Below are 23,953 nucleotides of genomic sequence, written 5' to 3'. Positions count from 1 at the left end.
TCTGAACAGGCAAAAATTAAGAGCTTGGTAAATGATGAAGCACAGCTGAGCGCAAAAATCTGCTGCAACACTTACTTTGAATTCCAGTTTCACCTCAGACCCCCACATTTTTTCCATTGTCGTTTGAATGCAGTTTTTGGAGTGGAGTGATGTACGAGTGACACTTGTGGAGCTAAAGTGATTCAAATTTAAGTTAGAAGAGCGAGTGAGTTTGTGCTGAAGGGAGAAATACGAAAAGAGAGTGAAAACTGAGAGTTTTGAGTTCAGGGGTGAAGGAGTTCATGTGTGTTAACGGTTCTTGGCTCGAAGACCGTCAGTGTTACAGTGGAGAGATGGAAAAGTTAACTGTGAGTGTCTTATAATAAGAATGCAGAAAATGAAAGATTAAGTGAAAACAGCCTCTGCTGCGTCTGTCAGATTTAAAGCCCACATAGACCGGAAGCTCCAATTAACGCTGCGTTTGTGTGTGCATCTGCGTCATTACCTTGTTTATGAAACCCTAAAGTTTCAGAACAAACAGTTCAGCCACTGCTGAGAAAATAGTGTTGTAATGTTTTCCCAGGCTCTGCGAAGCGGATCGGCACTTCCTTAATTTGATGTCGTCATCAGAAATCCTCACCACTACTCTCACCACCGTAGCGCCTCCCGGTGTCTGGGCACATCCGGTTGCGTACATTCAACTGCAGAAGAAGAAGAACTACTCTCGTTGTAGCTGCTGAGATGCAGAGCATCCACCGTGCCAGAGGGGGAGCTGTGTATCTGAGAGCTGGCCTATCTATTACGTCACTTCCAGGTACCTGGCCAATCACAGGACAGTGGGAAAGCTCTCGTTGGCTGGCCAATCACAACACAGTCCACATTCTGGGGTGTGGTTTTGGTCTGAAACAGCGCGGCTGACGAGAGCGTCAGTGAGGAGATATTTTGAATCTTTTCATGGTTCAAAGTATCTTTATTATCCCCACATTTAGAGCCCTGATCACCTTTTGATGATATTGTGTTATGGCTCTGTGGAGTAAACAAAGAGAAATAGGAACTAAATCTTGCTGGGTCAGGCGTTCTGCTGGAAGGAGAAACTGTTTTTGACCGTGAGAAAGTGAGAGACAAATGGTTGTATCTCATGTTTGAACACAAAGGGGGAAGTTTGGAAGCCTTGTTTGCCAACTATTAACAAACGAGACACTCGGCACGTCAAATATGACATGATATCCAGGTGCAACATCTTATAGACTTAAAGCGTCGGCTTATGTTGCTTTTCCGTGATACAGTTCTTGGCTCGACTTTGCTTTTCCCTCAGTGATAGTACCTGGTTCCAAGGTTCCAAGCGATCCGATATTAAATGTGACATCACCAGACTGCTGGCCACTGATCTGTTCAGAGAGCGCCATCACTGGATGAGTCGTGCACGTGACACCTGACACAAGAATCAAACCCAAAGAACGTTACAGCGAGCCATGTAGACGTGGTCCGTCCACATACCGAGCAGCAAGTACACCACCGCCTCGATGTTTGTGCGTTTGTGTAGCGTATAGAACAACAAGTCACGGCAGTTTTGCACACTCGTGCTATGAGGACGACACCTCACGACGTGCCTCATACCCAAACCGGGTAGAGTCGAGCCGAGTCAAGTTGAGCCAAGTAGTGCTAGAACTGTATCATGGAAAAGCGCCATAAGTCTCTACTTTGCAGGACCTTTAACCACAAAGCAAATTCAGTAAAATGCTAGCCTGGCCAACACCAGATTGCACCTCAAACTCATTTGAGATTGCGCAGCAGTCTGTTAGTGTGTAGTCACCCCCTACCTCCAAGAGGTGTGACCAACAGATACCTACAACCAATCAGAACAACAATCCTGATGACGTACGCAGAATGACGTAAAAAAAAGCAATGTATAAACAAACATCGTTGTAGTTCTCTAGGCTCTGTAGTAATGGAATCTAAAGACTTTTTGCCTGAGGGAGCAACAGCCAAATCAAAAGAGAGTTGGTCTTTGGTCGCCGCCTCTAAAAAACCCATTTGTCATTGGTTCCTTTTTGTAAAGGAGATTCTGTATTTGCCTAAAACAATGTGTGTCTGGAGTGTTAAAGCCAAACCAGGCGGGTGAAACACCTCAGTTAAAGTCTGAAAAGGTGTGGTCATTTCCTTTAACTGTCAACTGTCATATTTTGTCAAATTGTACTCAAACATGAGCCAGTAATGCAACAGCGAAGCACTTAAGTACACATTTGCTGCAGACTTGTTTTTTTACAACGGTTGAGAGGAAAAAATGTACATCAGGCTTTGGACACAGAGGAAACACTTTGGTATTTGGCATCAGGTCATGATGAGCGAAGCCTCATAGTCATAGTTTTGTTGGTGTAAATGCAGTTTGTCTGAGACTCTGTGATGTGAAGTCATTGCGTAACATCTGGAGGGTCAGTTTGTGTGGAGAGAGTTGGGGGTTGTTCTCAGTGATGGGTCACCGTGACAGACTGGAAAGTTTACATTACTGTGCTCTTATGTGTGTGTGTGCAGGGGGGGGTTTACGAAGAGGGAGGTGGGCTCTTTACAAGAAGGGGAACCCAGAGGGAGAAAAAAGTTTTTCTTTTTCCATGTGTCAGGCCAGACTGCACATCTGTTTTTTTTCTGTCTTTCTTTATCATCTCAGTCTGTGGTCACTTCTGTTCGTCCATGTCACCATTTCACACACACACACACACGTACACACATGTGCTATCATATCTCCACAGCGTCCTTCAGATAACAACGGAGTCACAGTTGTGAACTTTGACTCGACACTTCCTATTTTTAGCACGTTTCCAGTTGTGGCTTAGCATAATATCGACGAACTGAGGCCTTTTCATCGTGGTTTCTGGACTTTTCTTGTACGATCTTTTTCTCTATTTTTGTTCTTAAAAGGTTTTCCGTAAACATGCCGTTGTTTCAATGAAGTCTTTATACGCATATAGCGCCCCCAATATGACCCTAAATGCTTTTGTATATATTACCAAGACAACGGAGAGGAAGACACAGGGTTCCCACAAATCCTTGAAAGTTTATAAATAAAAAAAAGGAATCTCAAGGTCCTTGAAAGTTTTTAAAAAGACATGGGTCATTGACAGTGATGATGCCACCTTACTGTTTCATGCCCTGCATTGCTTGATGTATGTAGACGAGGCCTACGCAGGACAAATGTCCAGTCATTACTAGTGGTGTTGTGGACACTGTCCACTGTCTCTTTCCGACCACTGATGTGAGATTCTGTGCTGAACAATGAGCTAGTGAAGTTAAGTAAGAGAGCAAATGACGACGTGATGCCTGGGAAATGAAAATTCCAAGATTGCTGTCTCACCAATGAAAATTACAAAGACTGACTTTGTCCAAGATCCCAAAAAGCACAATCACTTGTCCAGAAGCAGATCCAGAAAAGTGGACGAAGACGCTCTTACGAGTTGCCCTTCCGTCTTAAGCTGTGTCAGCACGTTCTATCCTTGAATTTAAGGGGAATTAGTCCTGGAAAGTTTTTGAATTTGATGTCAACCCAGGTGTGGGAACCCTGAAGATATCGAGTCTTGTTGTTGTTGTTGTTGTTGTTGTTTTCCCAAAGTTACATATTGGTCATATACACAAAAATGGAACCGTTTTATAATCATTTACGACTCCCAAGGCGTTGGTTCCGTGTGAATAAATTGAACAAATACGTTTTTTTTTAATTGAATTGAATTGAATTGAATTGTACGAACCATGAAACCTCAATGAAACCAGAGACTGAGGAAAGATATTGGTGTCAAACAGGAAAGTGGGATATTTAACAATTGTAATAAATCAGCTGTGACTCCTGCCGCATCCAGACTGTGTGTGTGTGTGTGTGTGTATGTGTGTATTCCTGTCCTCATCTGTGGGTGGAGAGTAAACAATTGCCTCTCTGCTGGACGTCACGCCTCCTGTTTTCCGTTCTCACATCCTGTTGTTTACATCCGTTACAACCATTTCTCCACCTGCGTCACATTTTTGTTTGGTAACACTTAACATCACACTTCATAGTATGGTCATAGTATAATAGTAATACGTTGTAATAAGGAAGTAATATTTCCATTATATATATATATGTCATCTTGTGTCTGTTGGAACCACCAAGTAATGGCTTGAAAAATGTATGTGGAACATTCGGGTGAATAAATAGGTTCAAAATGATGAAAAAATACACTGATACACGGATAAATTGAGACAATTTCACCAAGATTTGTATTTAAATGATATTTATTAAGTATTAAAAAAAACCACTGCAAACTAAACATAACATACAGTGGGGGGAAAAAGATATATAAAGATAGAAAATGAAAAAAAAACAATAATCACAGTAAAATATCTTGAATAAGAGATTTCTGACCACATTTAGCATTGTAATTGAATTTACGTGAATTTTACCATGGTTTACTGTGACACCGGTAACCGTACACATCTACTGTATAAAAGTAAAAAATACCACACTGGCCTTTTTTTACCCCTTTGGTAAAAGGGTGATTCTCTTTTTTAGCCACACCTCTGTCTGACCCTTGACCCAACTCACAGTAAAAAAAAAATCTGCCCTCAGGGTTAGGCGTCTAAAAAATCCTTTCCTTGAAAGTTTTGTTAAAACCTGTAGCGCAAGATAATTTGCACAATCAATGAATGTAAAGTCATTGATGTGTTAATTGGTTCTTGTGTGCGTGAAAGCGAACAATTAGCAGATTCATCTCCACAAAATGAACCCTGTTTTTAATTTTAATTGCTGACTCAGTTGTTTGAGATGCTTTTTGCAAACTTCCTTGTTTCAACCTCGGAATATTTAGAATTTTCCGAGGTTTTTTCCAGGTTTTTAAAGGTAAATATTTGATGCAAAAATTGTTTAAATACTTCATTATTTTGCATCTAAACTGATCAGAAAGTGCAGATTGTGATGGTTGACTCAACATTGTTAGAATTCCTCGCATGAGTCAAGATCCGCCAGCGTCACCATGGCGATGACGTGCCCACCACTGGAAGATTAAATATGCAAATGTCGTGGGGGGGGAGTAGAAAGTCTGTGAGTGACATTTCCACCTGCTCAGTCTGTGTCATTTGAGCAAAGCATTTAAACAAACAGAAGTAAATACACGTCAAAGTACATATTATGAAAAGTAATTCATTGCATAGTGATCAATCTAAAAGAAAAATCCAAAAGTGAAGTTCATAAAACAACTTTCTTTGTGTTTATTCAATTTATATTCAAAATACACTGGTAAAAATGTCAATATGGACTTAAAAAAGGTTAAAATGTGCAAATAAATAGAATTTTAGACAAAATAAAACACTCATTCATTGGTTTTCATTGTGATTAACTTGTGAACTTGAGTGAAATGAGTTGTTTGACGGCCCTGAAGTGAAAGTCTTCTCACTTTTCCTCTCAGTTATTTACAGTCCAAGAGAAAAAAATAACCTTGGACCTTTAATATTTCTTATGACGGGGCACGTGTTGGTGAGTTTGACAGTTTGGACAGAACACCGCCCACATGTCTGTGTGTGTGTGTGTGTGTATTGGTGAGAGTGTGTGTGCGTCATTGACAGCAGTGCACTCTAATTAATGCAGGGCAAGGTACACACACACACTTGGAATCTAATGCTACACACCGATGACCTTTATGTGTGTGTGTTCTTGTATTGTGCACCTTGTCAGGACCAGTAGTGACCAAAAAACCTGGTCCTAATGAGGCAGAACCTCCTTTCTCAGGAACTGATTACATTTAGGACTAAGATTTGATTTGTGGTTTAGGTAAAGGTAACATGAGCTATAATCTTAATCTTTGTGTGTGTGTGTGTCTGTGTGTTCTTATATGTGTGGCTTTGTGAGGACCAAAGAAATCTATAAACCATACAAAACCATTTTGGCTGGTCCTCACATCTTTATAGGGCTTTTTGAGGGTAAAGACCTGGTTATCTATCTAGATATCTAAGCTAGTTAGTTATTTATCTTGGAGGCTAGCAAACTATCTACTGTATCTAAGCCAGTTAGCAAACTTTCTATCTATTTACATTTACATTTTTAAGCATTAAACACATTTATTTGAACGGTGAGCGTCCATTGCTAGCTTTGTACCATGATGTATCTGCACCTGGGGTACTGGTCTTAACCACTGATCGACCCAGCACCCCCAGGTAGTTCAGTGGCTAGCTAGTTATCTATCTATTTAACCTAGTTAGCTAACTATCTAGGTAGCTAGCGAACTATCTACTATATGTAAGCTAGTTAGCAGTTTGCTAACTAGCTTATCTATCTATTTAAGATAGGTATCTATCTATTTAAGCTAGTTATCTGCCTATTTAAGCTAGTCTACGAATGTTGTGCATGTGTGTGTGTGTCTTTTTGTCAAACATCTGGTTTGGCTTTTAACAGGAGGAAGGAAGGTGTTACATCATCATCATCATCATCATCGTCACACTTTCCTCTTCCCTGTTTTTGAACCTCTTTAAACCTGTGGCCGTTAAGTGTTTTTTAGCACACACACACACAGAGTTTGACAGTGGAATGACAGAGATGAGTGGACGTCCCACTCGCCGACTGATCATTTAGCTGCTTATTAGGGACCGACACAGCTGTCAAGGGTTTTTTTATTGACAGGTTTCACCTCTTGCACCATCTGTTTCCGTGGGATTTTACAAGTTCTCCATAAACAGGAAGTGTCTCTGTCTGCTACAGAAAGTTTCGAAATCCAGAACCAAAGTTTTTAATCACGGTTCTTTAAATAATGCATTAAATGCAGTTATATAATCTCTTTACAATCATAGTTGAAAGGAATCGTGAGCTACCTGAAGATTCCCTGCCCTAGTTTGGTGCGTCTCGACTACTAAAGGAGCCGGGGATTGAACCCCCTCAGCCTCCCAGTCCTTAGTCCCACTTGTGTTCTTTTTGCCCCAGTTCCAGTTCACATTCCCAGTTTCCCCCCATTGAGCTCCCTGCGCTCTGTTTTCCAGCTGGAGAGTCTCTCGTTACAGTCGACTTCTGAATCACACGTCACTGTGGAGCTGAAGGAGACAAAGACGTTTCTGTGTGTGTGTGTGTGTGTGTGTGTGTGTGTGTGTGTGAGTTACACCCAGCTGGTGACTGACTCTACAGCAGCAAACGACCGTCCTGCCCTTTAATATACAAACACACACACACACTGTACACAGACACTCACATAAGGCGTTCCTTATCCCCTTAACTTAATTGTAACCATCACAACTAAATGCCCAACCCTTACCCTTAACCTAATCCTTACTTTAAACCAATTCTATTCCCTAAAAGTAAGTCTTAAATGCTAAAAAAAGGCCTTAAAGTTTGTGAAGATCAGCTTAAATGTCTTTCTTCTGCGTGTCCTCGTGTTCGGTCAAAGTCTTGTTTTTTTTTTTAAAGTGACTCCAGAATCAGAGACGCTGTGGGGTGAAAGTGGGCGGTGTCAAAGGTCACATAAACCCACGAGTCGAAAGCCACAAAGAACTGAGGCGTACTTTTGGTTTTTACATGTGGTTCCTGTGTGTAATTTACTCCTCCAGTTTAAAAACTACGCCCTGTTTCTTCTGTCTCCCTCTCCCGTGTTTTTTCCGTTTTTCTCCGGGCTGGAACTAAACATTGAAGCCTTTTATCAGTTGATTTTCAGTTTATAGATGAAACAGGAAACGTTCAGCCTCTGAACTAAAAGAGATTTTCAGTGATTCACATTGGCAAACAAGTATTTGCCAATATTCTGTGACGTTTGTAGGCAAAACGTTTGAGTCATAAAGAAAATAATTAATTAATTAAAATATGTGTTAGTTTCAGCCCTGTCACATTTTTAGACCCTAATATCAACAATAAAGTCATAAATGTAGTGAATTTATTGTCTATTGCACGGCACCTACCATTTTATCATGTTCTAGTTCATCTTATCCATATTTATTTATTAATTTACTTACTTTTATGTGTTATAATTTGCATCTTTAATTGTCTTTTACCTCTTTTATCACTTCCTTCCTCCTCCTTTTCCTCATGTATTCACTGTTTTAATGCATAAAACCAGACATTTCCCTTGATTATGTTTTTTTTATATCCTGTGAAGCACTTTGAGTTGCCTCGTAGGAAAAGTGCTATATAAATAAAGTTTACGACAGCGTCGACCAAATAATGGGTTTTACTTTCATTACAACCCCAAAAAACAAGATGAAACAATCCTGCACGGATTATTTTCATGGCATACGTGTTCACGAACCCAAAAGCATTCAAACACAGATTATTGCGAATGTGTAGCTGTTTAAAATAAAAATATAACAACTTTACAACAGTAGAATCTTCCCTTATAAATCAGTGCAAATGTTTTTTTTCCCAGAAATTAGATTTTTTTTTGGTGACACGAGGATTTAAAGGAATTATTACGACATTTATATCACAGTGACACAGTGATGGACCCACTGCTGGACCAGTGTGTAAATATTTGCCTCTGCCCCACACACACACACACTTAGTGGATTCACAGTGTGCTGGCAGTGTTTGCATCTCTCACACACACACACACACACGCACACACTCCTGTCAGTGTGTTCTGCTCTAAAAGGCCATATTTGTGTGTGTGTGTGTGTAATTGAAGCCACATGTTTGGCATCCATCGTCCTCTCTTCCTCCATCTTAATTTCACTCTCACTTTCTCATCTCTTCTTCTCCTTCTTGTCGTCTTTTGTTTGTTTGTGTAACTAAACTATAGAATTTCTGCCCTCCATCTCCTCCTCGTCCTCTTCTTTTGTCTTTATCCTCGACAAACTCCTCCACATGTGTGTAATCGCTGGCCGAGCACCAGACTCGGCCGAGCATGTCTCGCATTTCCATTGGACACACTGAGGGTTTTCTTTTCTCTGCCCGGCAGCTTGATGCAAAGTTACATCAGAAATTCTCTCACATGCCACTGCTGCAGTTCAACTGAGGACAAAGAGCTGGAAACACACATTTCACTAACGTACTAACTGTGTGTTTAAGACATCTGTAATTCACTTTCTACAAGTCCAAATTAAAAACGTCGACACCAATGTGACTTTTGGGTCAAAAGACGTCTCTTTTCCCATTCAATGTACATTTTAATTCATGTCAGAGTTAACTCGACCATAACCTTATTCTCAGGCTATGAAAATTAGACTTTTATTTTTATTTTAAAGTGATTTTCCACTCATATAAACATACATTTATTCAGTTTCTGCCACACTGGACCTGGAGATTTGCACAAAATGCTGAGAGATGAAAGAGTTGAACCACAGGTTTCCTGTTAGGTGATCCAGCTGTGTTTACTACACACACACACACACATACACACACACTTGGAAACAACCTACTACAACCTAAACAAAGACTTATCCCTACCCTTAATCATAACCAGTTAATGTCTAACCCTTTACCGTAAACTAACCGCAATTCAAATCTTAACCCTAAACTTAACCAGTAGGACCAGGTTTTGGTCTCCATGAGGACTGCTGGTCCTGACAAGGTCAGTGTTTAAAACAGAAAAATGTCCTAAAGATGTGACAAATAGGAGAAAGCACACACTTCCATGACTCCAGAGGACATTACATTGACGTACACTGATTTCCTGGAGACTTACCTTAACCATAACCATAACTACTACTGTCCCACCCTAAATGAAATAATAAAGTCCCCACAATGTGAGATTCAGGTCCCCACAACATGATTAAAGCCTGGAACACACATGCAGCTATTCTTCTCAGGACTAAAAAAGGCCTTATTCTTCAAATCTTAGTCTTCATCAGAAAATTAGGTTCTGCCTCATTAGGACCAGGTTTTTTTTCCAGAAAATGCAAAATATACATATCTATCTATATATATATATATATATTTATATATGTGTGTACACACAAAGACAGACGGAAGGAGGAAGGAGGAAGTGTGTTAGTGTGTTATCAGCGCGTCACCACCATGCCTTCGCTTCACTTCACAGCTGCCTTTTTGTTCATCGCAGTCACAACACCTGAACGTTTGTCGACAGAAAAATCACAGGGAAGAATGAATTATAATAATATAGAAAGAAGAAGGAAGAATGTGTTGAAGACAGGGTGGTGGTGGAGGAGAGATGGGGGGATGAAAGAGGACATTTAAGGGCTTTGTCTGTTGAGTCCTGCATGCGTTTCATAAATGTCTCACCTCACTGAGAATCACTCAGACAAACACTGATTAAGCGGGGGACGTCTGTCCTCAGAGAGAGACACAGTGTTTCCCACAGCAGGAAAGTTGAGGGGGTGCTACTGAAAAGAATTTGAATTTTACAGCTTCTAATTAGTCTGGATGACACTCAGCTGCCACTTTATTAGGTACAAAGTATTTCCCGAACATTTTTAACCAACTTTTTAATAATGTTTTAACATCTGTAACGTCTAAAATCACATTGAACAGGTAAACAAATCATTCCCATTATTTAAAATGTATGGAAATGATGTCACATTCAAATTGACTTCCAGTTTAAGTCCAGTTAAAACGTTAGCATGATAGCTAGGTTCGCTAGCTACATTACATTACATTACATTACATTCAGGTTCGCTAGCTAGCAAGCTACTGTCGTTCGCTAGCATACAGGTTCGCTAGCTAGCGAGCTACTGTCGTCCAATAAAACTCTAGTTTAACTGATAAAACACGGAATTCTGTATTTTATTCACAAAAACACTGAAGCAACAGTGTTAGTGTTGTGTGTGTGGGACTAAAATGAAATGAAATTTGACACAAAAAGAGTAAAAAAACGACACCTTTGTGCTAGCAGCAGCCATCTTGAATCATAAACTCAAGGCATGAGAGAATAAAACAAGGTGTAAACCTGAAATTACAACATCAGGGGGTGCTCTTATTGAAATATTTTACCCATAACAGTTAAATTATTAACTATCTACAACAATAATTTATTTATTTCATGTTTATTGAAAGGTGACAGCTCTATTTAGCTGTTGATAACAGTGTGGTAACTTGATTTTCTCTGTCTCCTCCATCACGTGGCTTCATCTCTTCATCTCTATCATCAATCTGATATCTGTAATTTGACAGTGTTTTTGTTTTGGTTTCTCCCGTGTGCAGCACTTCTCCGAGCTCCTCGATGACCTCTCCCAGGACGCTCTGCTGGGTCAGCTGCTCAGCGACCCCTTCCTGTCCGGCGTGAGGGACGGCGTGGAGGCCATGGAGGGCGAGGAGGACGGAGACGACCTGTCCCCGTCCTCCCCTCTGCCCCCTCACATCACGGCCGAGCACAGCTACTCACTGTGCGGCGACAGCCGACCACAGTCGCCCCTGTCGCACCTAACCGGAGAACACGGCAGTGAAGCAGGTGAGTCAGAAACATCACATCACAAAAATCATAAACAAACACACAAATCAGTCCCTGAAAACAAAATATTTGTGATTAATAAGATGATAATGCCGCCGCAGTCGAATAAACGTTCAGATGAAGATGTAGAGTGACGTCCATGTTGTCTTTTCTGCAGCAGAGTCTGACGGCGAGTGGCCGATGGAGCAGGACGACACAATCGACAGCCTCCTGTGTGAGACTCCCTCACTGCTCCCCAGCCTCGCTCTATCTCTGGCCTCACACAACAGGCCCCAAACAGCCAAAGTCGCCACTGTGGCCCCTGCTGCTGCTGCTGCTGCTGCTGCTGCTCCTGCTGTTGCACCTGCAGCTGCTGCTGCTGTTCCTCCTCCTGCTCCTGCTGCTGCTCAGAGCATCGTCAGCAGCAGCAACAACCAGAGCAAAGGCATAAAGGTGAGACACTAGACACTCGAAACAAAGGAAACTGGACATTATATTACCATTTATGACCTAATTTCTCGTCTTTCTCGTGTTCACGCAGATTAAAGAGGAGAATCTCATCCCTCAGATTAAACTGGAGCCACATGAAGTCGATCAGTTCCTCAATTTTTCACCCAAAGGTCAGAAAAATCCCTTATGGTTTTTTTGTTCTCAATGAAACTCTGATGCCCCCTGCTGGCCACTGGCTCACACTGCAGACTCACAGTAGACATTAAATCCAGGGGCCTCAAACTCAAAATGACCTGGGGGTCAATGACCTTCTATATATACAGTATATTATATATATTATAGTCTTAAATGATCAAAAACAGACAGAAATAAACGTTTAATCCAAAATTAAATGTGTTGTTTTCTGTGTGTGTTTTCAGGTCTGGAGTCTCTACAGATGCCTCCCACTCCTCCCAGTTCCCACGGCAGCGACTCGGAGGGCAGTCAGAGTCCCGTCCACGCCCCGCTCACTCTCTCATGCCCCACCTCCCCCACCAGCCCTTCTCCTTCCCAGAAGGTGGCGCCGCGCTCCGCCTCCTCCTCCCTGTCCAACTCCCCTCTGCTCACCGCTCCTCATGTGAGTGTTGACCCCGGTATCTGACATCCGACGTGAACTCGTTCATCCCTTGTGAATGAATCATATATGTTTTTTGTTTATTGATTTGTTTGTGTAGAAGCTGCAGGGTTCTGGACCGCTGATTCTCACCGAGGAGGAGCGCCGCACGCTGGTGGCCGAGGGTTACCCAGTCCCCACCAAACTGCCGCTCACCAAAGCCGAGGAGAAGGCGCTGAAGAAGATCCGCAGGAAAATCAAGAACAAGGTGAAAAGAACCTTCCCGACGTCCACGTTTTCCTTTTCATTTGTTGAAAGAAAATCAGTGGACAGAAAATGAGCTTCATTACAAGTTTTAGTCAGATATTTAAAAAACGCAACGTGGAATTTTGACAAAGCTGCTCACGGACACAAACGTCCTCAGCGAGACGAACGTCTTCTTCACACGTGAATGAGGAAAATTGGTCGAGATTGAAACAGAAAACTTGAAAACAACAGTGTGGACGCTGACTCAGCACAATAATAATGACATTGTAGGTTTTCTAAATACTGTTTTGACCTCATTTCACATTCTCAACACTCAGATTTAAACATGTGACAATTTAAAAATGTTACTAAATCATCATTAAAATGTAACCTATAGTGATAAATATGATAAATTCACCCTTTACCTTTTACTTTTTAGTTATAATGTTGTTGATTTATTTTCCAGGTTGTTTTTTCCTCCATCTGTTTTGTTTGTTTCAGTTTTAGGAAAATAGACTCTTAAATTTGAACATTAATCTCAGCGGCAGCTCCAAATATCACTATTTGTTTGTCAAATTTGACTTATTTTTCTAATTATGTTCCTTCGTGGCTCAGATTTCAGCTCAGGAGAGTCGCAGGAAGAAGAAAGAGTACATGGACACTCTGGAGAAGAAGTGAGTTTACACACACTTCAATTCAGCAATTTCTCAGTTTTATTTCCTATGTTTTTTCTGTTTGTTTTTGTGATTATTTATTTGTAATTGTACGAGTAACGTAACAATTTCTCGTCCTGTCGTGTCAAGGGTCAAACTCACATTATACACATTTATATCACATAAAATAGAATATTACAGGAAATGAATAATGTACATGTGTTCAAAAAAATGTGTTAAAATATTATTTAGTTATAAATAATTTTGTTATTATTTTTGGAAATTAATACAGCCTATTAAAAAGTCATATTTTTGTTTTATGTTTTTATTTTTTAAATTATGAATGACTTTTACACTGTGTGGAGAAACTGACCCTGCAGTTCTTCTGTCTGACCACAGGGTGGAGAACTGCTCCAACGAAAACGGCGAACTGCGCATGAAAGTGGAATCTCTGGAGAGCACAAACAAGTAAGAATGATGCAGTCACAGTTTACTCACAGTATTCAATACTTTTTAAAATTGATTTGATAACATTTCAGATGTATATTGGTGTTATTGTTGGTGTTTAACTTTCTTCCAACGCGTCATATGTGCTGTAAAGATAATAATCTGTGCACAAATACTTAAACAATGCGTTTGTTTCTTGGAAAATAAACATTATTTGTCTTGATTTAAAGCAGAAAAAACCCCATGAGTCACTAAACACTATTAAGTGTCTTTGCTGTGTGATTTATTTTGTTGCCCTCATGTTGCTCATATTTTCGCTGGTAATCACATTACACTGCTGTTGTTGATCACGCTGCAGCTTTGACGACCGATTCTCGTGACCTTGAAGGGTTTTGGGTGCATCGTTCACACGTTGTTCAGTTTGTCCACTGATAGGTTTCTGTTCCCTCTTCTTGTGCCGCGACTGTGAAGTCATTTGTTTTTATTACACCTGGTGCAGCTGAGAGCAGCAGCGCGGCAACAAACGCAGACTGGATTTTGTTCTTTGCAAATGTGGATGAATTCGCGTCTCTCTGCTCACATCTGTTCAGCCACAATCCTGCACGCATGAATAGCCATGAGGCTATTTTCATGTAAAACACTCAAGTGTGTGTCTCTGTGTGTGTGTTTATTAGCACTGAGCAATTCATTGTTTTCAAATTAAATTTAAATTTGACACACTGCAGCAATGGTAGCAATGTAAGGGTTCTATTTATAACTGTTCTATATGCTAATTAAAAAAAAAACATAGTACAATAATTTAGGAACAATCTTAATGTTCCCATTTGAGCATTAATGGTTAACCATTAACCTTTAATAAAGTAGTCCAACACTGTCTTTTAACCACTAATGCTATACCTAGTAGCTAAAGCTAGCATTAGTTAACTATAGTTAACCACTAACATAGTTGACCACAAATATAATTAACCACTTATATAGCTAGTAGCCAAAGCTAGCTATAGATAACCACTAATATAGTGAACCACTTATGATATAGTTAGTAGCCAAAGCTAGCTATAGTTAATCACTAACCACTTATATACAATTATACCACTAATATAGTTAACCACTTGTGATTTAACCACTAACACTGTAGCTAGTAGCCAAAAGCTAGTAACCTATTTAAGACACCGCTACTGTATCAATACAGTTAATCACTAATGCTAGAGGTAGAAACAAAAAACTAAAGACAGTTATAGCTTTAGCTAACAGTAGTGACAGCGATTAGCTAAATTAGTAGCTAATATTTTGGATTATTTGTTGATTTATCATGGGTTTTCTTTAGTTGTGAGTAGCTAAAAGTCCAAATCAGATTAACTGGAAGTTGAATTTAACTGTTTTGGAAGCTTATGTGGAGGATAAAGCCATAGAAGTTTAACTTTAAAGTTAGGATCAGGGGCAAAAGAATTTGTTTGTTTATGAGCGTCTTCATAATGTTAGAGAAATGACCAGTGTGTGTGTTTGTATTTATATTCTTGGGACGACAAAATGTGAAAATGCCCTTTAAGACTTTTTTTTTTAACTTGGTTTTAAGGTTAGGGTGAGGGTAAGGCACTTAGTTGTGATGGTTGAGGTTAGGGTAAGGGGCTAGGGAATGCATTATATCTATGATGTGTCTTCACGAAGATATATAAACAAGTTTATTTGTGTGTATAAAATCCACTTAGTGCCAGTGTGGTACTGTTAAGTGTGGCTGACTTGACTAGAACCACAGCTGTTTCTGGTCTTCTTTGCACTTAGGGGTTAAAGTGTCTTTGGCTCCAGTGCTGCTGTCGAAAAGTTAAATGAAGCGGTTATGTGTAAGTGTGTGTGTGCTGCACCTGCACTCTCTCTCTCTCTAATGAAGCGAACGGCAGAACAAATCTAAACAAACGCTGAATAAGAGACATTAACACTGAACGAACTGACACCACATAATTTGCTTTTTCCTTTTTTTTTTTACAAAAAACTTTAATAACATGTTATTGGATCGTGTGTATATATATATAAAAGCGCTGAAACCAACACTATTATTTTCATAATAGACTTGTCGTTTGGCTCATAAAATTCAAAAAAAAAAACCTCAGTCAATTATTAACATTTGGTTTTATTATTCTGATTGAAAAAGCTAAAAATGGAACTTGTTTTTAGTTTAACCAATGAGTCAATTATCAAAATATTTCCCTGTTAATTTAATCCACTCTGTTTGGATCTTCATCATTTGATTTGTGTGTATTAAATTATGTGTGTGTGTGTGTGTGTGTTGTGCAGGTCTCTGCTGCAGCAGTTGCAGTCTCTTCAGGCGTTGGTGGCAGGAAAAGTCCACAAGTCCTGCAGAGTGGCAGGAACCCAGACGTCATCGTGCTTAATGGTACTTTATTCTGTGTGTGTGTGTGTTAACATTTGCCTCCATTATTTATCTGCACATTAGCAGCTCAGTGAGTGGTCTTTGTCTGTGACTCATCATTTATTATATCATCTCTTTTTTCCCCCCTCTGTTCTCCACCTTCACCTGTAGGTGGTGGTGTTGTGCTTTGCGCTGTTTCTGGGCAGTTTTTATCCCTCAAGTCTGAGTCCGTGCTCCACTCTCACTGAAACGGGCCTCGCGTCCAAACAGCTGTCTGTCAAAGAGTCATACACAGCGACAGGTACACAGACACACACATTTATACACACACATTAACAAACTTTCACTTATAATATACATAATAAATAATACCTGGGTTTTGGGTAATCGATTACCAAGTTAATTATCAAGTATTTTGATAATTGATTCATCAATTTGAGCGTTTTTTACAACAACTGAAGCGAGTTCTCTGGTTTTCCAGCTTCTAAAGTGTGATTTTTTTTGAAAGAACAAGTCATTAAAACTGAATAGTTTTAGTTTGTCGACAAAAAAAGAGACATTGGTGAACATCATAATTCAACCTTTTTCAACATTATATAGACCAAACAAGTACTGGGTTAATACAGATTAATCGATTATGAAAATAGTTAGTTGCAGCCCTAATTGTGATATTATGCCTTGTATATTGCGATATCATTTTCAGCATATTACTTAAATAACTTTATCTTAAAAAGACTTTATCATTTTAGAGTGATTGCAGTGATTATGAATAGAGGTGTATCGTCTGCATATACAAGAACAATAATGATAAAAAAAAAGTGGGAAAAATGAGTGTCAATAATTCTTGAAGCTGTATGGGAGCAGAGAATAAGCTATACTAAATTAATTATCTTAAGTGACAAAACACTGTATATTACGTCTACTTTTTTTTAATGTTGCTCATCTTCTAGCATTTTCCTGTCACTCACAACAACTAAAGCATGAATCTAAAATACACTGAAACAAGGTCATGTTCGCAGACGTGTTCACAGTCAGTCTCTTGTGTCACGTAAGAAGTTTCGAGCAGATCGGTCAATGTACGGCAAAGTTACAGGACACTTCCTGTTTTGTGGGCGATTGGTCGAAATTTGCCAAAATTCCAATGGTTCTCGTGGCCACGCCCTTTTGAATCTACAATACATTTAGGAAACGTGCAAATCGCCAAGATGGACGCCAAATTAAAAATTCCTGTTGATTTGAGGCCATGGTCGCAATGGACTTTTTTGTTCGTCTTGGGCTGTGACACGTTTCCACCAAGTTTCGGGAAATTTGGCACAACTTGGTTTCAGCTTTGTCCTACCTACCGGGTTTCACCTTTGGGGAGCGCTACTGAGTCATTTTGCGCCACGTCTAATATTACCCTAATTATATAGAAATGTTCGCCACTTCTAATTTCGGTGCCAATTTTAGCCCATTTTCATCGACATTTAGTGCCTAAAATTTTGTTTTTAGGCACTAAAATATCTTGAAACTGACACTGATATTCATATGAATTTATACTTTTTTATTTCCATAAATCTGGCAGGCAAAGAGTGACGCTTTATTGGAAACACGCACACAATAAGAGTCGCCTTTAATATGGTCCTGCTGTTTCCTTTGTTATGACTCATCAGTTCCCAGCAGTAAAACTGTGGACGTCCATTGTAACATTGACAATAATCAGATTCCACCTACGGAGCTGCAATTATGGCCACAGAGACTGATTAGAGGGGCTGACCTTTCTCTATATCCCTACACACACACACCGACAGTGTTTTGAAGCCTTTTATTTGAAGTAAAATAAAATAAAAATCCACGTTTTTCTTTGTTTTTCTTCTCTCAGTGAAGTCGAGAAACCTCCTTTCCACCTTCGAGGACGAGCAGCCGCACCTGCTCGGTCTCGGCGGCGAGTATCCCGACCAGTGGGAGGACACGCCCGCCGTCGTCATGGCGGCGTGGCGTCACTCGGAGCAACAGAAGCTGGGGGCGGAGCCCGACAGGGTGGAGACACACCCACCTTTCCGGAGTAAAAGCAATCACACGCAGACGCCAGAGAACCTGCTGCTCGACCTGCACAGGTACACTTTAAATTGAATGAATCTACATTCAAATAACTTTATTAACACGTTCAGATTCCAAACAAAGGAGACTGTTTAGGGGAATATGTAAACAGGTAAAATCGTAAAAACACTATTGCTAGGTAACATCGATGCAATTAATCTGTAAGATAACTTTAACTTAACTTTAACTTAACTCAATAAATGGTGTGGTAAGTCAATAATTCTAAAGTCGATACGCGTTAACTTTTCTTCCACTAAACCTTTAAATTTCACCCTTTTTTGGAAAAACTTTGATCACAATTTTAGAATCTTGTAAACACAACTTTGTTTGAAGTCACCACACTGTCACGTAGCTCATTAGCTACTATCAGACAGACGACAGCTAATGCTAGCCTGAACTACATTAACTTGTTGTTCACTAAACATTTAAATTTCACTTTAAAAAAACATTTGCAGAAACATCACAATTTAAAAGAAATTCTCCTATCACAATTTTTAAATCTTGTAAACACAGCACCACACTGTCACGTAGCTCATTAGCTACTGTCAGACAGACGGCAGCTAACGCTAGCCTGAACTACATTAACTAGTTGTTCACTACACGTTTGAAAACCCCCGTTTTTTTGTCTTCTGTCAGGTCTGTGGACCCGTGGACGAACCAGAGCAGCAGTAAAGTGATAGAGCTGGAGAGGACAGTCAACGAAACCTCGTGAGGTTTGACATCAACGTCCCCCTTAAACCCCTCCCACCTCCTTCCTCCTCCTAATTGGGAGCACGGTTCAGTGTCCTGGACAAACCCTCGTCCTCCTTGTCCTCCTACAGTTTGTTTAAGATCATCACATACACTGTAACAACGATAATAATAATAATAATAATAATAATAATAATAATGATAATAGGATAAAGAATATGAGGGAGAAAAAAGCACTGGTTGCTTTTATGTCTGAAGTAAAAGTTGCACTGACTCTCGTCTTTAGTCGTATTTGACCCGGCGTGAAAAAAGAAACACTGCTTCAAAGAATTGGCGTTCATTCCGATGCAAAGTGTCTTAAAATATGAAAAGTGAGGCTTTTTACAGGACACTGACGACGACCTCTGTATTTATAGATTCTCTTTTTATAGTTTGTGCGTCTTTTAATATTAAATATTTTCTAATTCTGTTCCAGTAATGCGTATATTACATTTTGATACTTTTGTTTTGTGTACATACTGTTTTTTTTTTTATTTTATTTTTATTATCGTGCTCATATTTGTTCCCGCGCTCGTTGAGAAAAGTTCCCTAAAAATGAATATTTGATGTTGTTTAAAAAGGGAAAGAATGAGAGAAAAGTGTTACGATGCAGGAGACGATCAAATACCATTTCACGTACGCGACGGCGCGCCTATAAACATCCACGTGTGTCGAGCGTTTACTCAGAAACTGTTGATTTTTGTTTGATTATTTATTACAAAAAAACACGCTCAGATTTGTCGTGTTAGGACTCCATCTTGTGAGATTTTGTCTCTGGAATGATAAATAAGGAAATTAGGGGACAATGTTTGACGTTTATTTATGTTTTTTACACGCAGTAATTGAACACATCTGGAGGAGCCGCGGTTTTCAGGCATGAAACTACTCCTTTTGATGCTCATGATGATGCTTTTCGTCTTTTTATGGTAAAATGAGAAGAAATATTTTTCAAAATGTTCCTTTAAATCAGTGATTTTCCCAAATTGGAGGTCAAAAAACCCACATTTGAGGATTTTTATCCAAAACTCTTGCATTTGACTGATAATCATTACAAAATTGTTAGGTAAAAAAAAATAGCGAATTAGTAGAAAATTGTTATATAAATTTGCTAAAAAAATTGTTATATATTCCTCACAAAAAATCAACATCATATTCACTATTGTCTGCTTCTCACAGCGCCCTCTGCTGGACGACTTTGTAATTACTTAACTACTACTACTGTTTCGCTTCTAGTCCGTGCTCTAATCAGACGAGTTTTTAAGGTTGTCGTAGTTGTAATAATTGTTCCAAAATTGTAAAAAAAAAAAAATAAAAGAAATATTAGGGCGGACCAATGCTGTCTCACAGCGCCCTCTGCTGGCCGACTCTGTTTTTCCGATTTGTCGTTTCAATAACCGAGGACTCGTCGACCGTCAGAGAAGTCGTCAGTTGTGATGATTGTTTACTAAAGTTGATTATTAGCGACCGGAATCACCGGTCACGCGTTGGGGAATTTATTTTCAAAAAAAGTGCGTTGGAACCACAGATTTCACTTCCTTTAGCCTTTAATCCTATCTTTGCACACTTTCACTCACTTTGTATGATTTTCTTCTTTCTTTTCTTTTTTTTTTTATTAAAGCAATTACCAAAAAAAATACGATTTCTTTACAGAAATTCTACAAAAATAAATATATATATATTTTTTTGTAAATATGAGTTGTTCATAAATAAGAGAGTGTGACTGCGTCTGTTGTCTGTGTTGGACGTTTGACTTCTGGGATTTTGAGAGTCTTAAATGTTTATTTTAACGTGTGTTTGTTATGAAACCAAAACAGACTCCAGAGGCGGTTTAGTTTTCACTCTCTGCAATATTTTTATTGTATAAAGTAAAATCCTCCTCCTGCGGTCGTTTCCTCGTAGTCTGTCGTAGTCTGTACAGCAAGAGACACTTCTATTATCTGCTCTCTGTTAGTGATGTCTGAAACAGTCGCAGTGGAGTATTTTGTTTTGTTTCCGTGTCCCGGCCTGACTTTGGCTTCCTGTCCCTCTTTTGCATTCAAGTAAATAAAGTATTTTCCGTAGTAAAAGCAGATCCACGGTCGCCTCCCGTCTCCTCTTTTCATGTTTGTGTCTCATTCTGTTTCCTGCCTCGAAATAATCTGTGATAATCTGATGATTACTAACCAAAATCACATGATAGGGGATCTTTTATTAAAGCTTTGTTGTTGACATTTACCTTTGATCAGCTCCAGCTGTTATTAAATATCTGTATAACAGTTTGGGGGAGATTGTGAATGCCCTTTTAACGTCCTAATCTGAATTTGCCCAAATTTAAATGCTAATCTTGTTAATCTTCATCTGTAAACAAAGTAAAAACACACGTGGATGCATATGATGAGTTACATAATATAAAATGTAGTATAAATACATATATTACAAAATGAAATATAGCATTTTTAACTTTTAATCTGTACATACTTTTACCGTCCATTTGAATAGAGATGAATGATTAATTCAATCAGATTATTTAATTTAGTTTAGAAGTAAAAAGTACTAAAAACTATGACGATCATAAAAATAATTCCTTGTTCTCTTCAAAGAATTTCTTTCTTATTCTGACAACTTCAAATCGAGTTAAAGTCAAACTGCATTAGAACGGCGGCGACTCTGCTCCTCACGGCAGCTTCATCTCCTCCATAAACGACAGAAACAGCAGCAGCAACAGAAACAACAGCAGCAGCAGCAGCAGCAGAAACAGCAGCAGCAACAGAAACAACAGCAGCAGCAGCAGCAGCAAACAGAAACAGCAGAAACAGCAGCAGCAGTAGCAGAAACAGCAGCAGCAGCAGCAGAGCAGCAGCAGCAGCAGCAGAAACAACAGCAGCAGAAGCAGCAGAAGCAGCAGTAGAAACAGCAGCAGAAACAGCAGAAACAACAGCAGCAGCAGCAGCAGCAGAAACAGCAGCAACACCAGCTCGTCCTCTGACAGTCCCTGACGATGTGCAGGTTCCACATCGTCATGGTAACACAGGAAACAAAGTCACTTCGATGATGATGCAAAAAACCAAATAAACCAAATGTGTCTGAGTAACAGAGAAAGCTTTATTTACTGTTTCTCAGCCAGAACAACCATTAAAAATGAAATATACGCTTCTTTTTTATTCAAAAATAAATTATTCAGGAAGTAGCTGCACTTTGTCCACGTGTAGTTTCTTATCTGACTGGAAACAGACGTTTGTGAAGTTTGTCGATCTCTCTCAAACCAAAGTCCATAGAGAAAATCAACGAGTTTAACATCACAGCAAACAAGGTTCAAATGTGTTATGTCGGCGTTTGAAAAAGTGACCACACGAGGCAGCAGCAGCTCCTGTGTTCCTGGGAGCTATGGACTTTGGTGCGGGAGAGTGACTGAAATATTTAGTTTCCCCTTACATTTTTTCAATTAATTCAGTTTAATTGTCATTTCAGGGCTTTTTTTTTCATCTGACCTCTGACCCCAAAATGTCATCACAGTGATAAACACAGGCCAAAAAACAACAACACTGCAGTGATGACATAATCTGTGAGAATCTGGACTCTAATGTCCATGCTGTGTTTGCTGGGATTATTTATGCTCAGTAGACGCAGTGAGGAAAACGAAAAAAAACCAGGGCAGAGGTCAAACAGTTCTCCTGAGGTCAGCGACGACGGTGACCACGACGACGACCCGATGAAGCCGAGGGCTGCATGCAACAAAGTGACGGCTGACAGGACAGACAGATGTGTGTGAGACGCACACACACACACACACACACACACACACACACACACACACACACACACACACACGTAAATGAGAGAACATCACAACCATGACACATGTGACACATGCAGTGCACAACATATGGTGGTGTGTGTGTGTGTGTGTGACAAGTGTTTGACAATGACATCCTGACAGCGTGTGTGTGTGTGTGTGTGTGTGTTCACTCCGTCTCTGTCCTACTTTCACACTGATGATGCTGCAGAAATGACGAGTTTCCCATAATGCCCTGCTCATCCCCTGGGTTGGATGTATGAATGTATGGACGGGTGAATGTATGGGTGGATGGATGGATGGATGGATGGATGTATGTATGGATGAATGGATGAATGAATGGATGGAGGTTTCACAGTTCATGTGTCGTTTCACAAGGATTTAAACACATGACTTCCTGTCTGGTTTTTGAAAATAACAGTTTTTTAAAAAATAAGACAAGATAAGACAGTCCTTTATTAGTGCCACAGTGGGGGAATTTAGATGGATGGATGAATATATGTATGTATGGATGAATGATGAATGTATGGATGGATGAACGGATGTATGTATGGGTGGATGGATGGCTCATTTGTGGTGATGTACACATCGTTAAGTGTTTATTGTCACCGCCTCCTTTGCAGCTTACACTTTTCACAATTCATGTGTCATTTCACGACGATTTAAACACACAACTTCCTGTCTGGTTTTTGAAAATAAAAGCCTTTTAAAAAATAAGACAAACGAAGACAGTCCTTTATTAGTGCCACAGTGAGGGAATTTAGATTGTCACAGCAGCAAGATAAAGGTAATAAATAATAATAATGAACATGCATTTCCACATATATGTAAGTATGATATAGAAAAGAATATTAACAATACGAATTTAAAATGTATTTAAAGCAGCAACATATAATTAAAAGTCTAATTTATTGGATCACCAATATGAGTTCACTGTTGTTTTATGTTTTTGCTAATAAATAAAACGATGCCTTAAGTAAACAAAATATGAGAAATGCACGTTTTAAGATATAAATGACAGATTAATGACGCAGAAAGTTTTTAGGGAATAAGGAGTTTATTAAACCAGTGTTTTCAACGTGTGTTCATTATTACGGTAAAAAGATTATTTTTTACCGTTTTTATTCTACTGTCTGAGAACAAAATGTATATAAATATTAAGATTCCACCTCTTAAACAGATAATAATCAGCTTATTTCGACGTTTAAAAACGAATAATCGTCTACTTATTACAAATAGTGAATAGCTATTTAGAGTTACTTCTGCAATTTCATTTCAAGGAAACGCCTGGCTTTTACTTTGAAGTTTTAAGTCACCCGCTTCCGG

The 23,953-nt window shown here is 39.4% G+C and overlaps 1 protein-coding gene across 2 annotated transcripts in view; it reads left to right on the top strand.

The window, feature by feature from the left end:
- creb3l2 (cAMP responsive element binding protein 3-like 2) overlaps positions 1-20,926 on the top strand; it is a 31,096-nt gene extending 10,170 nt beyond the window's left edge. The window contains exons 2-12 of one of the 2 annotated variants that reach the window (XM_044022509.1): positions 11,069-11,315; positions 11,476-11,747; positions 11,836-11,914; positions 12,164-12,360; positions 12,458-12,604; positions 13,198-13,256; positions 13,635-13,703; positions 15,972-16,071; positions 16,219-16,348; positions 17,909-18,143; positions 18,763-20,926. In XM_044022509.1, the coding sequence (XP_043878444.1) occupies positions 11,069-11,315; positions 11,476-11,747; positions 11,836-11,914; positions 12,164-12,360; positions 12,458-12,604; positions 13,198-13,256; positions 13,635-13,703; positions 15,972-16,071; positions 16,219-16,348; positions 17,909-18,143; positions 18,763-18,838 (1,611 nt within the window). In that variant the 3' untranslated portion in view covers positions 18,839-20,926. Of the gene's footprint in view, positions 1-11,068; positions 11,316-11,472; positions 11,748-11,835; positions 11,915-12,163; positions 12,361-12,457; positions 12,605-13,197; positions 13,257-13,634; positions 13,704-15,971; positions 16,072-16,218; positions 16,349-17,908; positions 18,144-18,762 lie in introns of both variants that reach the window. The other variant, XM_044022508.1, reaches the window with a different exon arrangement.
- Positions 20,927-23,953: the final 3,027 nt, after the last annotated feature.

The sequence above is a fragment of the Solea senegalensis genome, linkage group LG3 (assembly GCF_019176455.1).
Source record: "Solea senegalensis isolate Sse05_10M linkage group LG3, IFAPA_SoseM_1, whole genome shotgun sequence".
NCBI lineage: Eukaryota > Metazoa > Chordata > Actinopteri > Pleuronectiformes > Soleidae > Solea > Solea senegalensis.
This window is presented reverse-complemented; position numbering and strand designations above follow the sequence as displayed.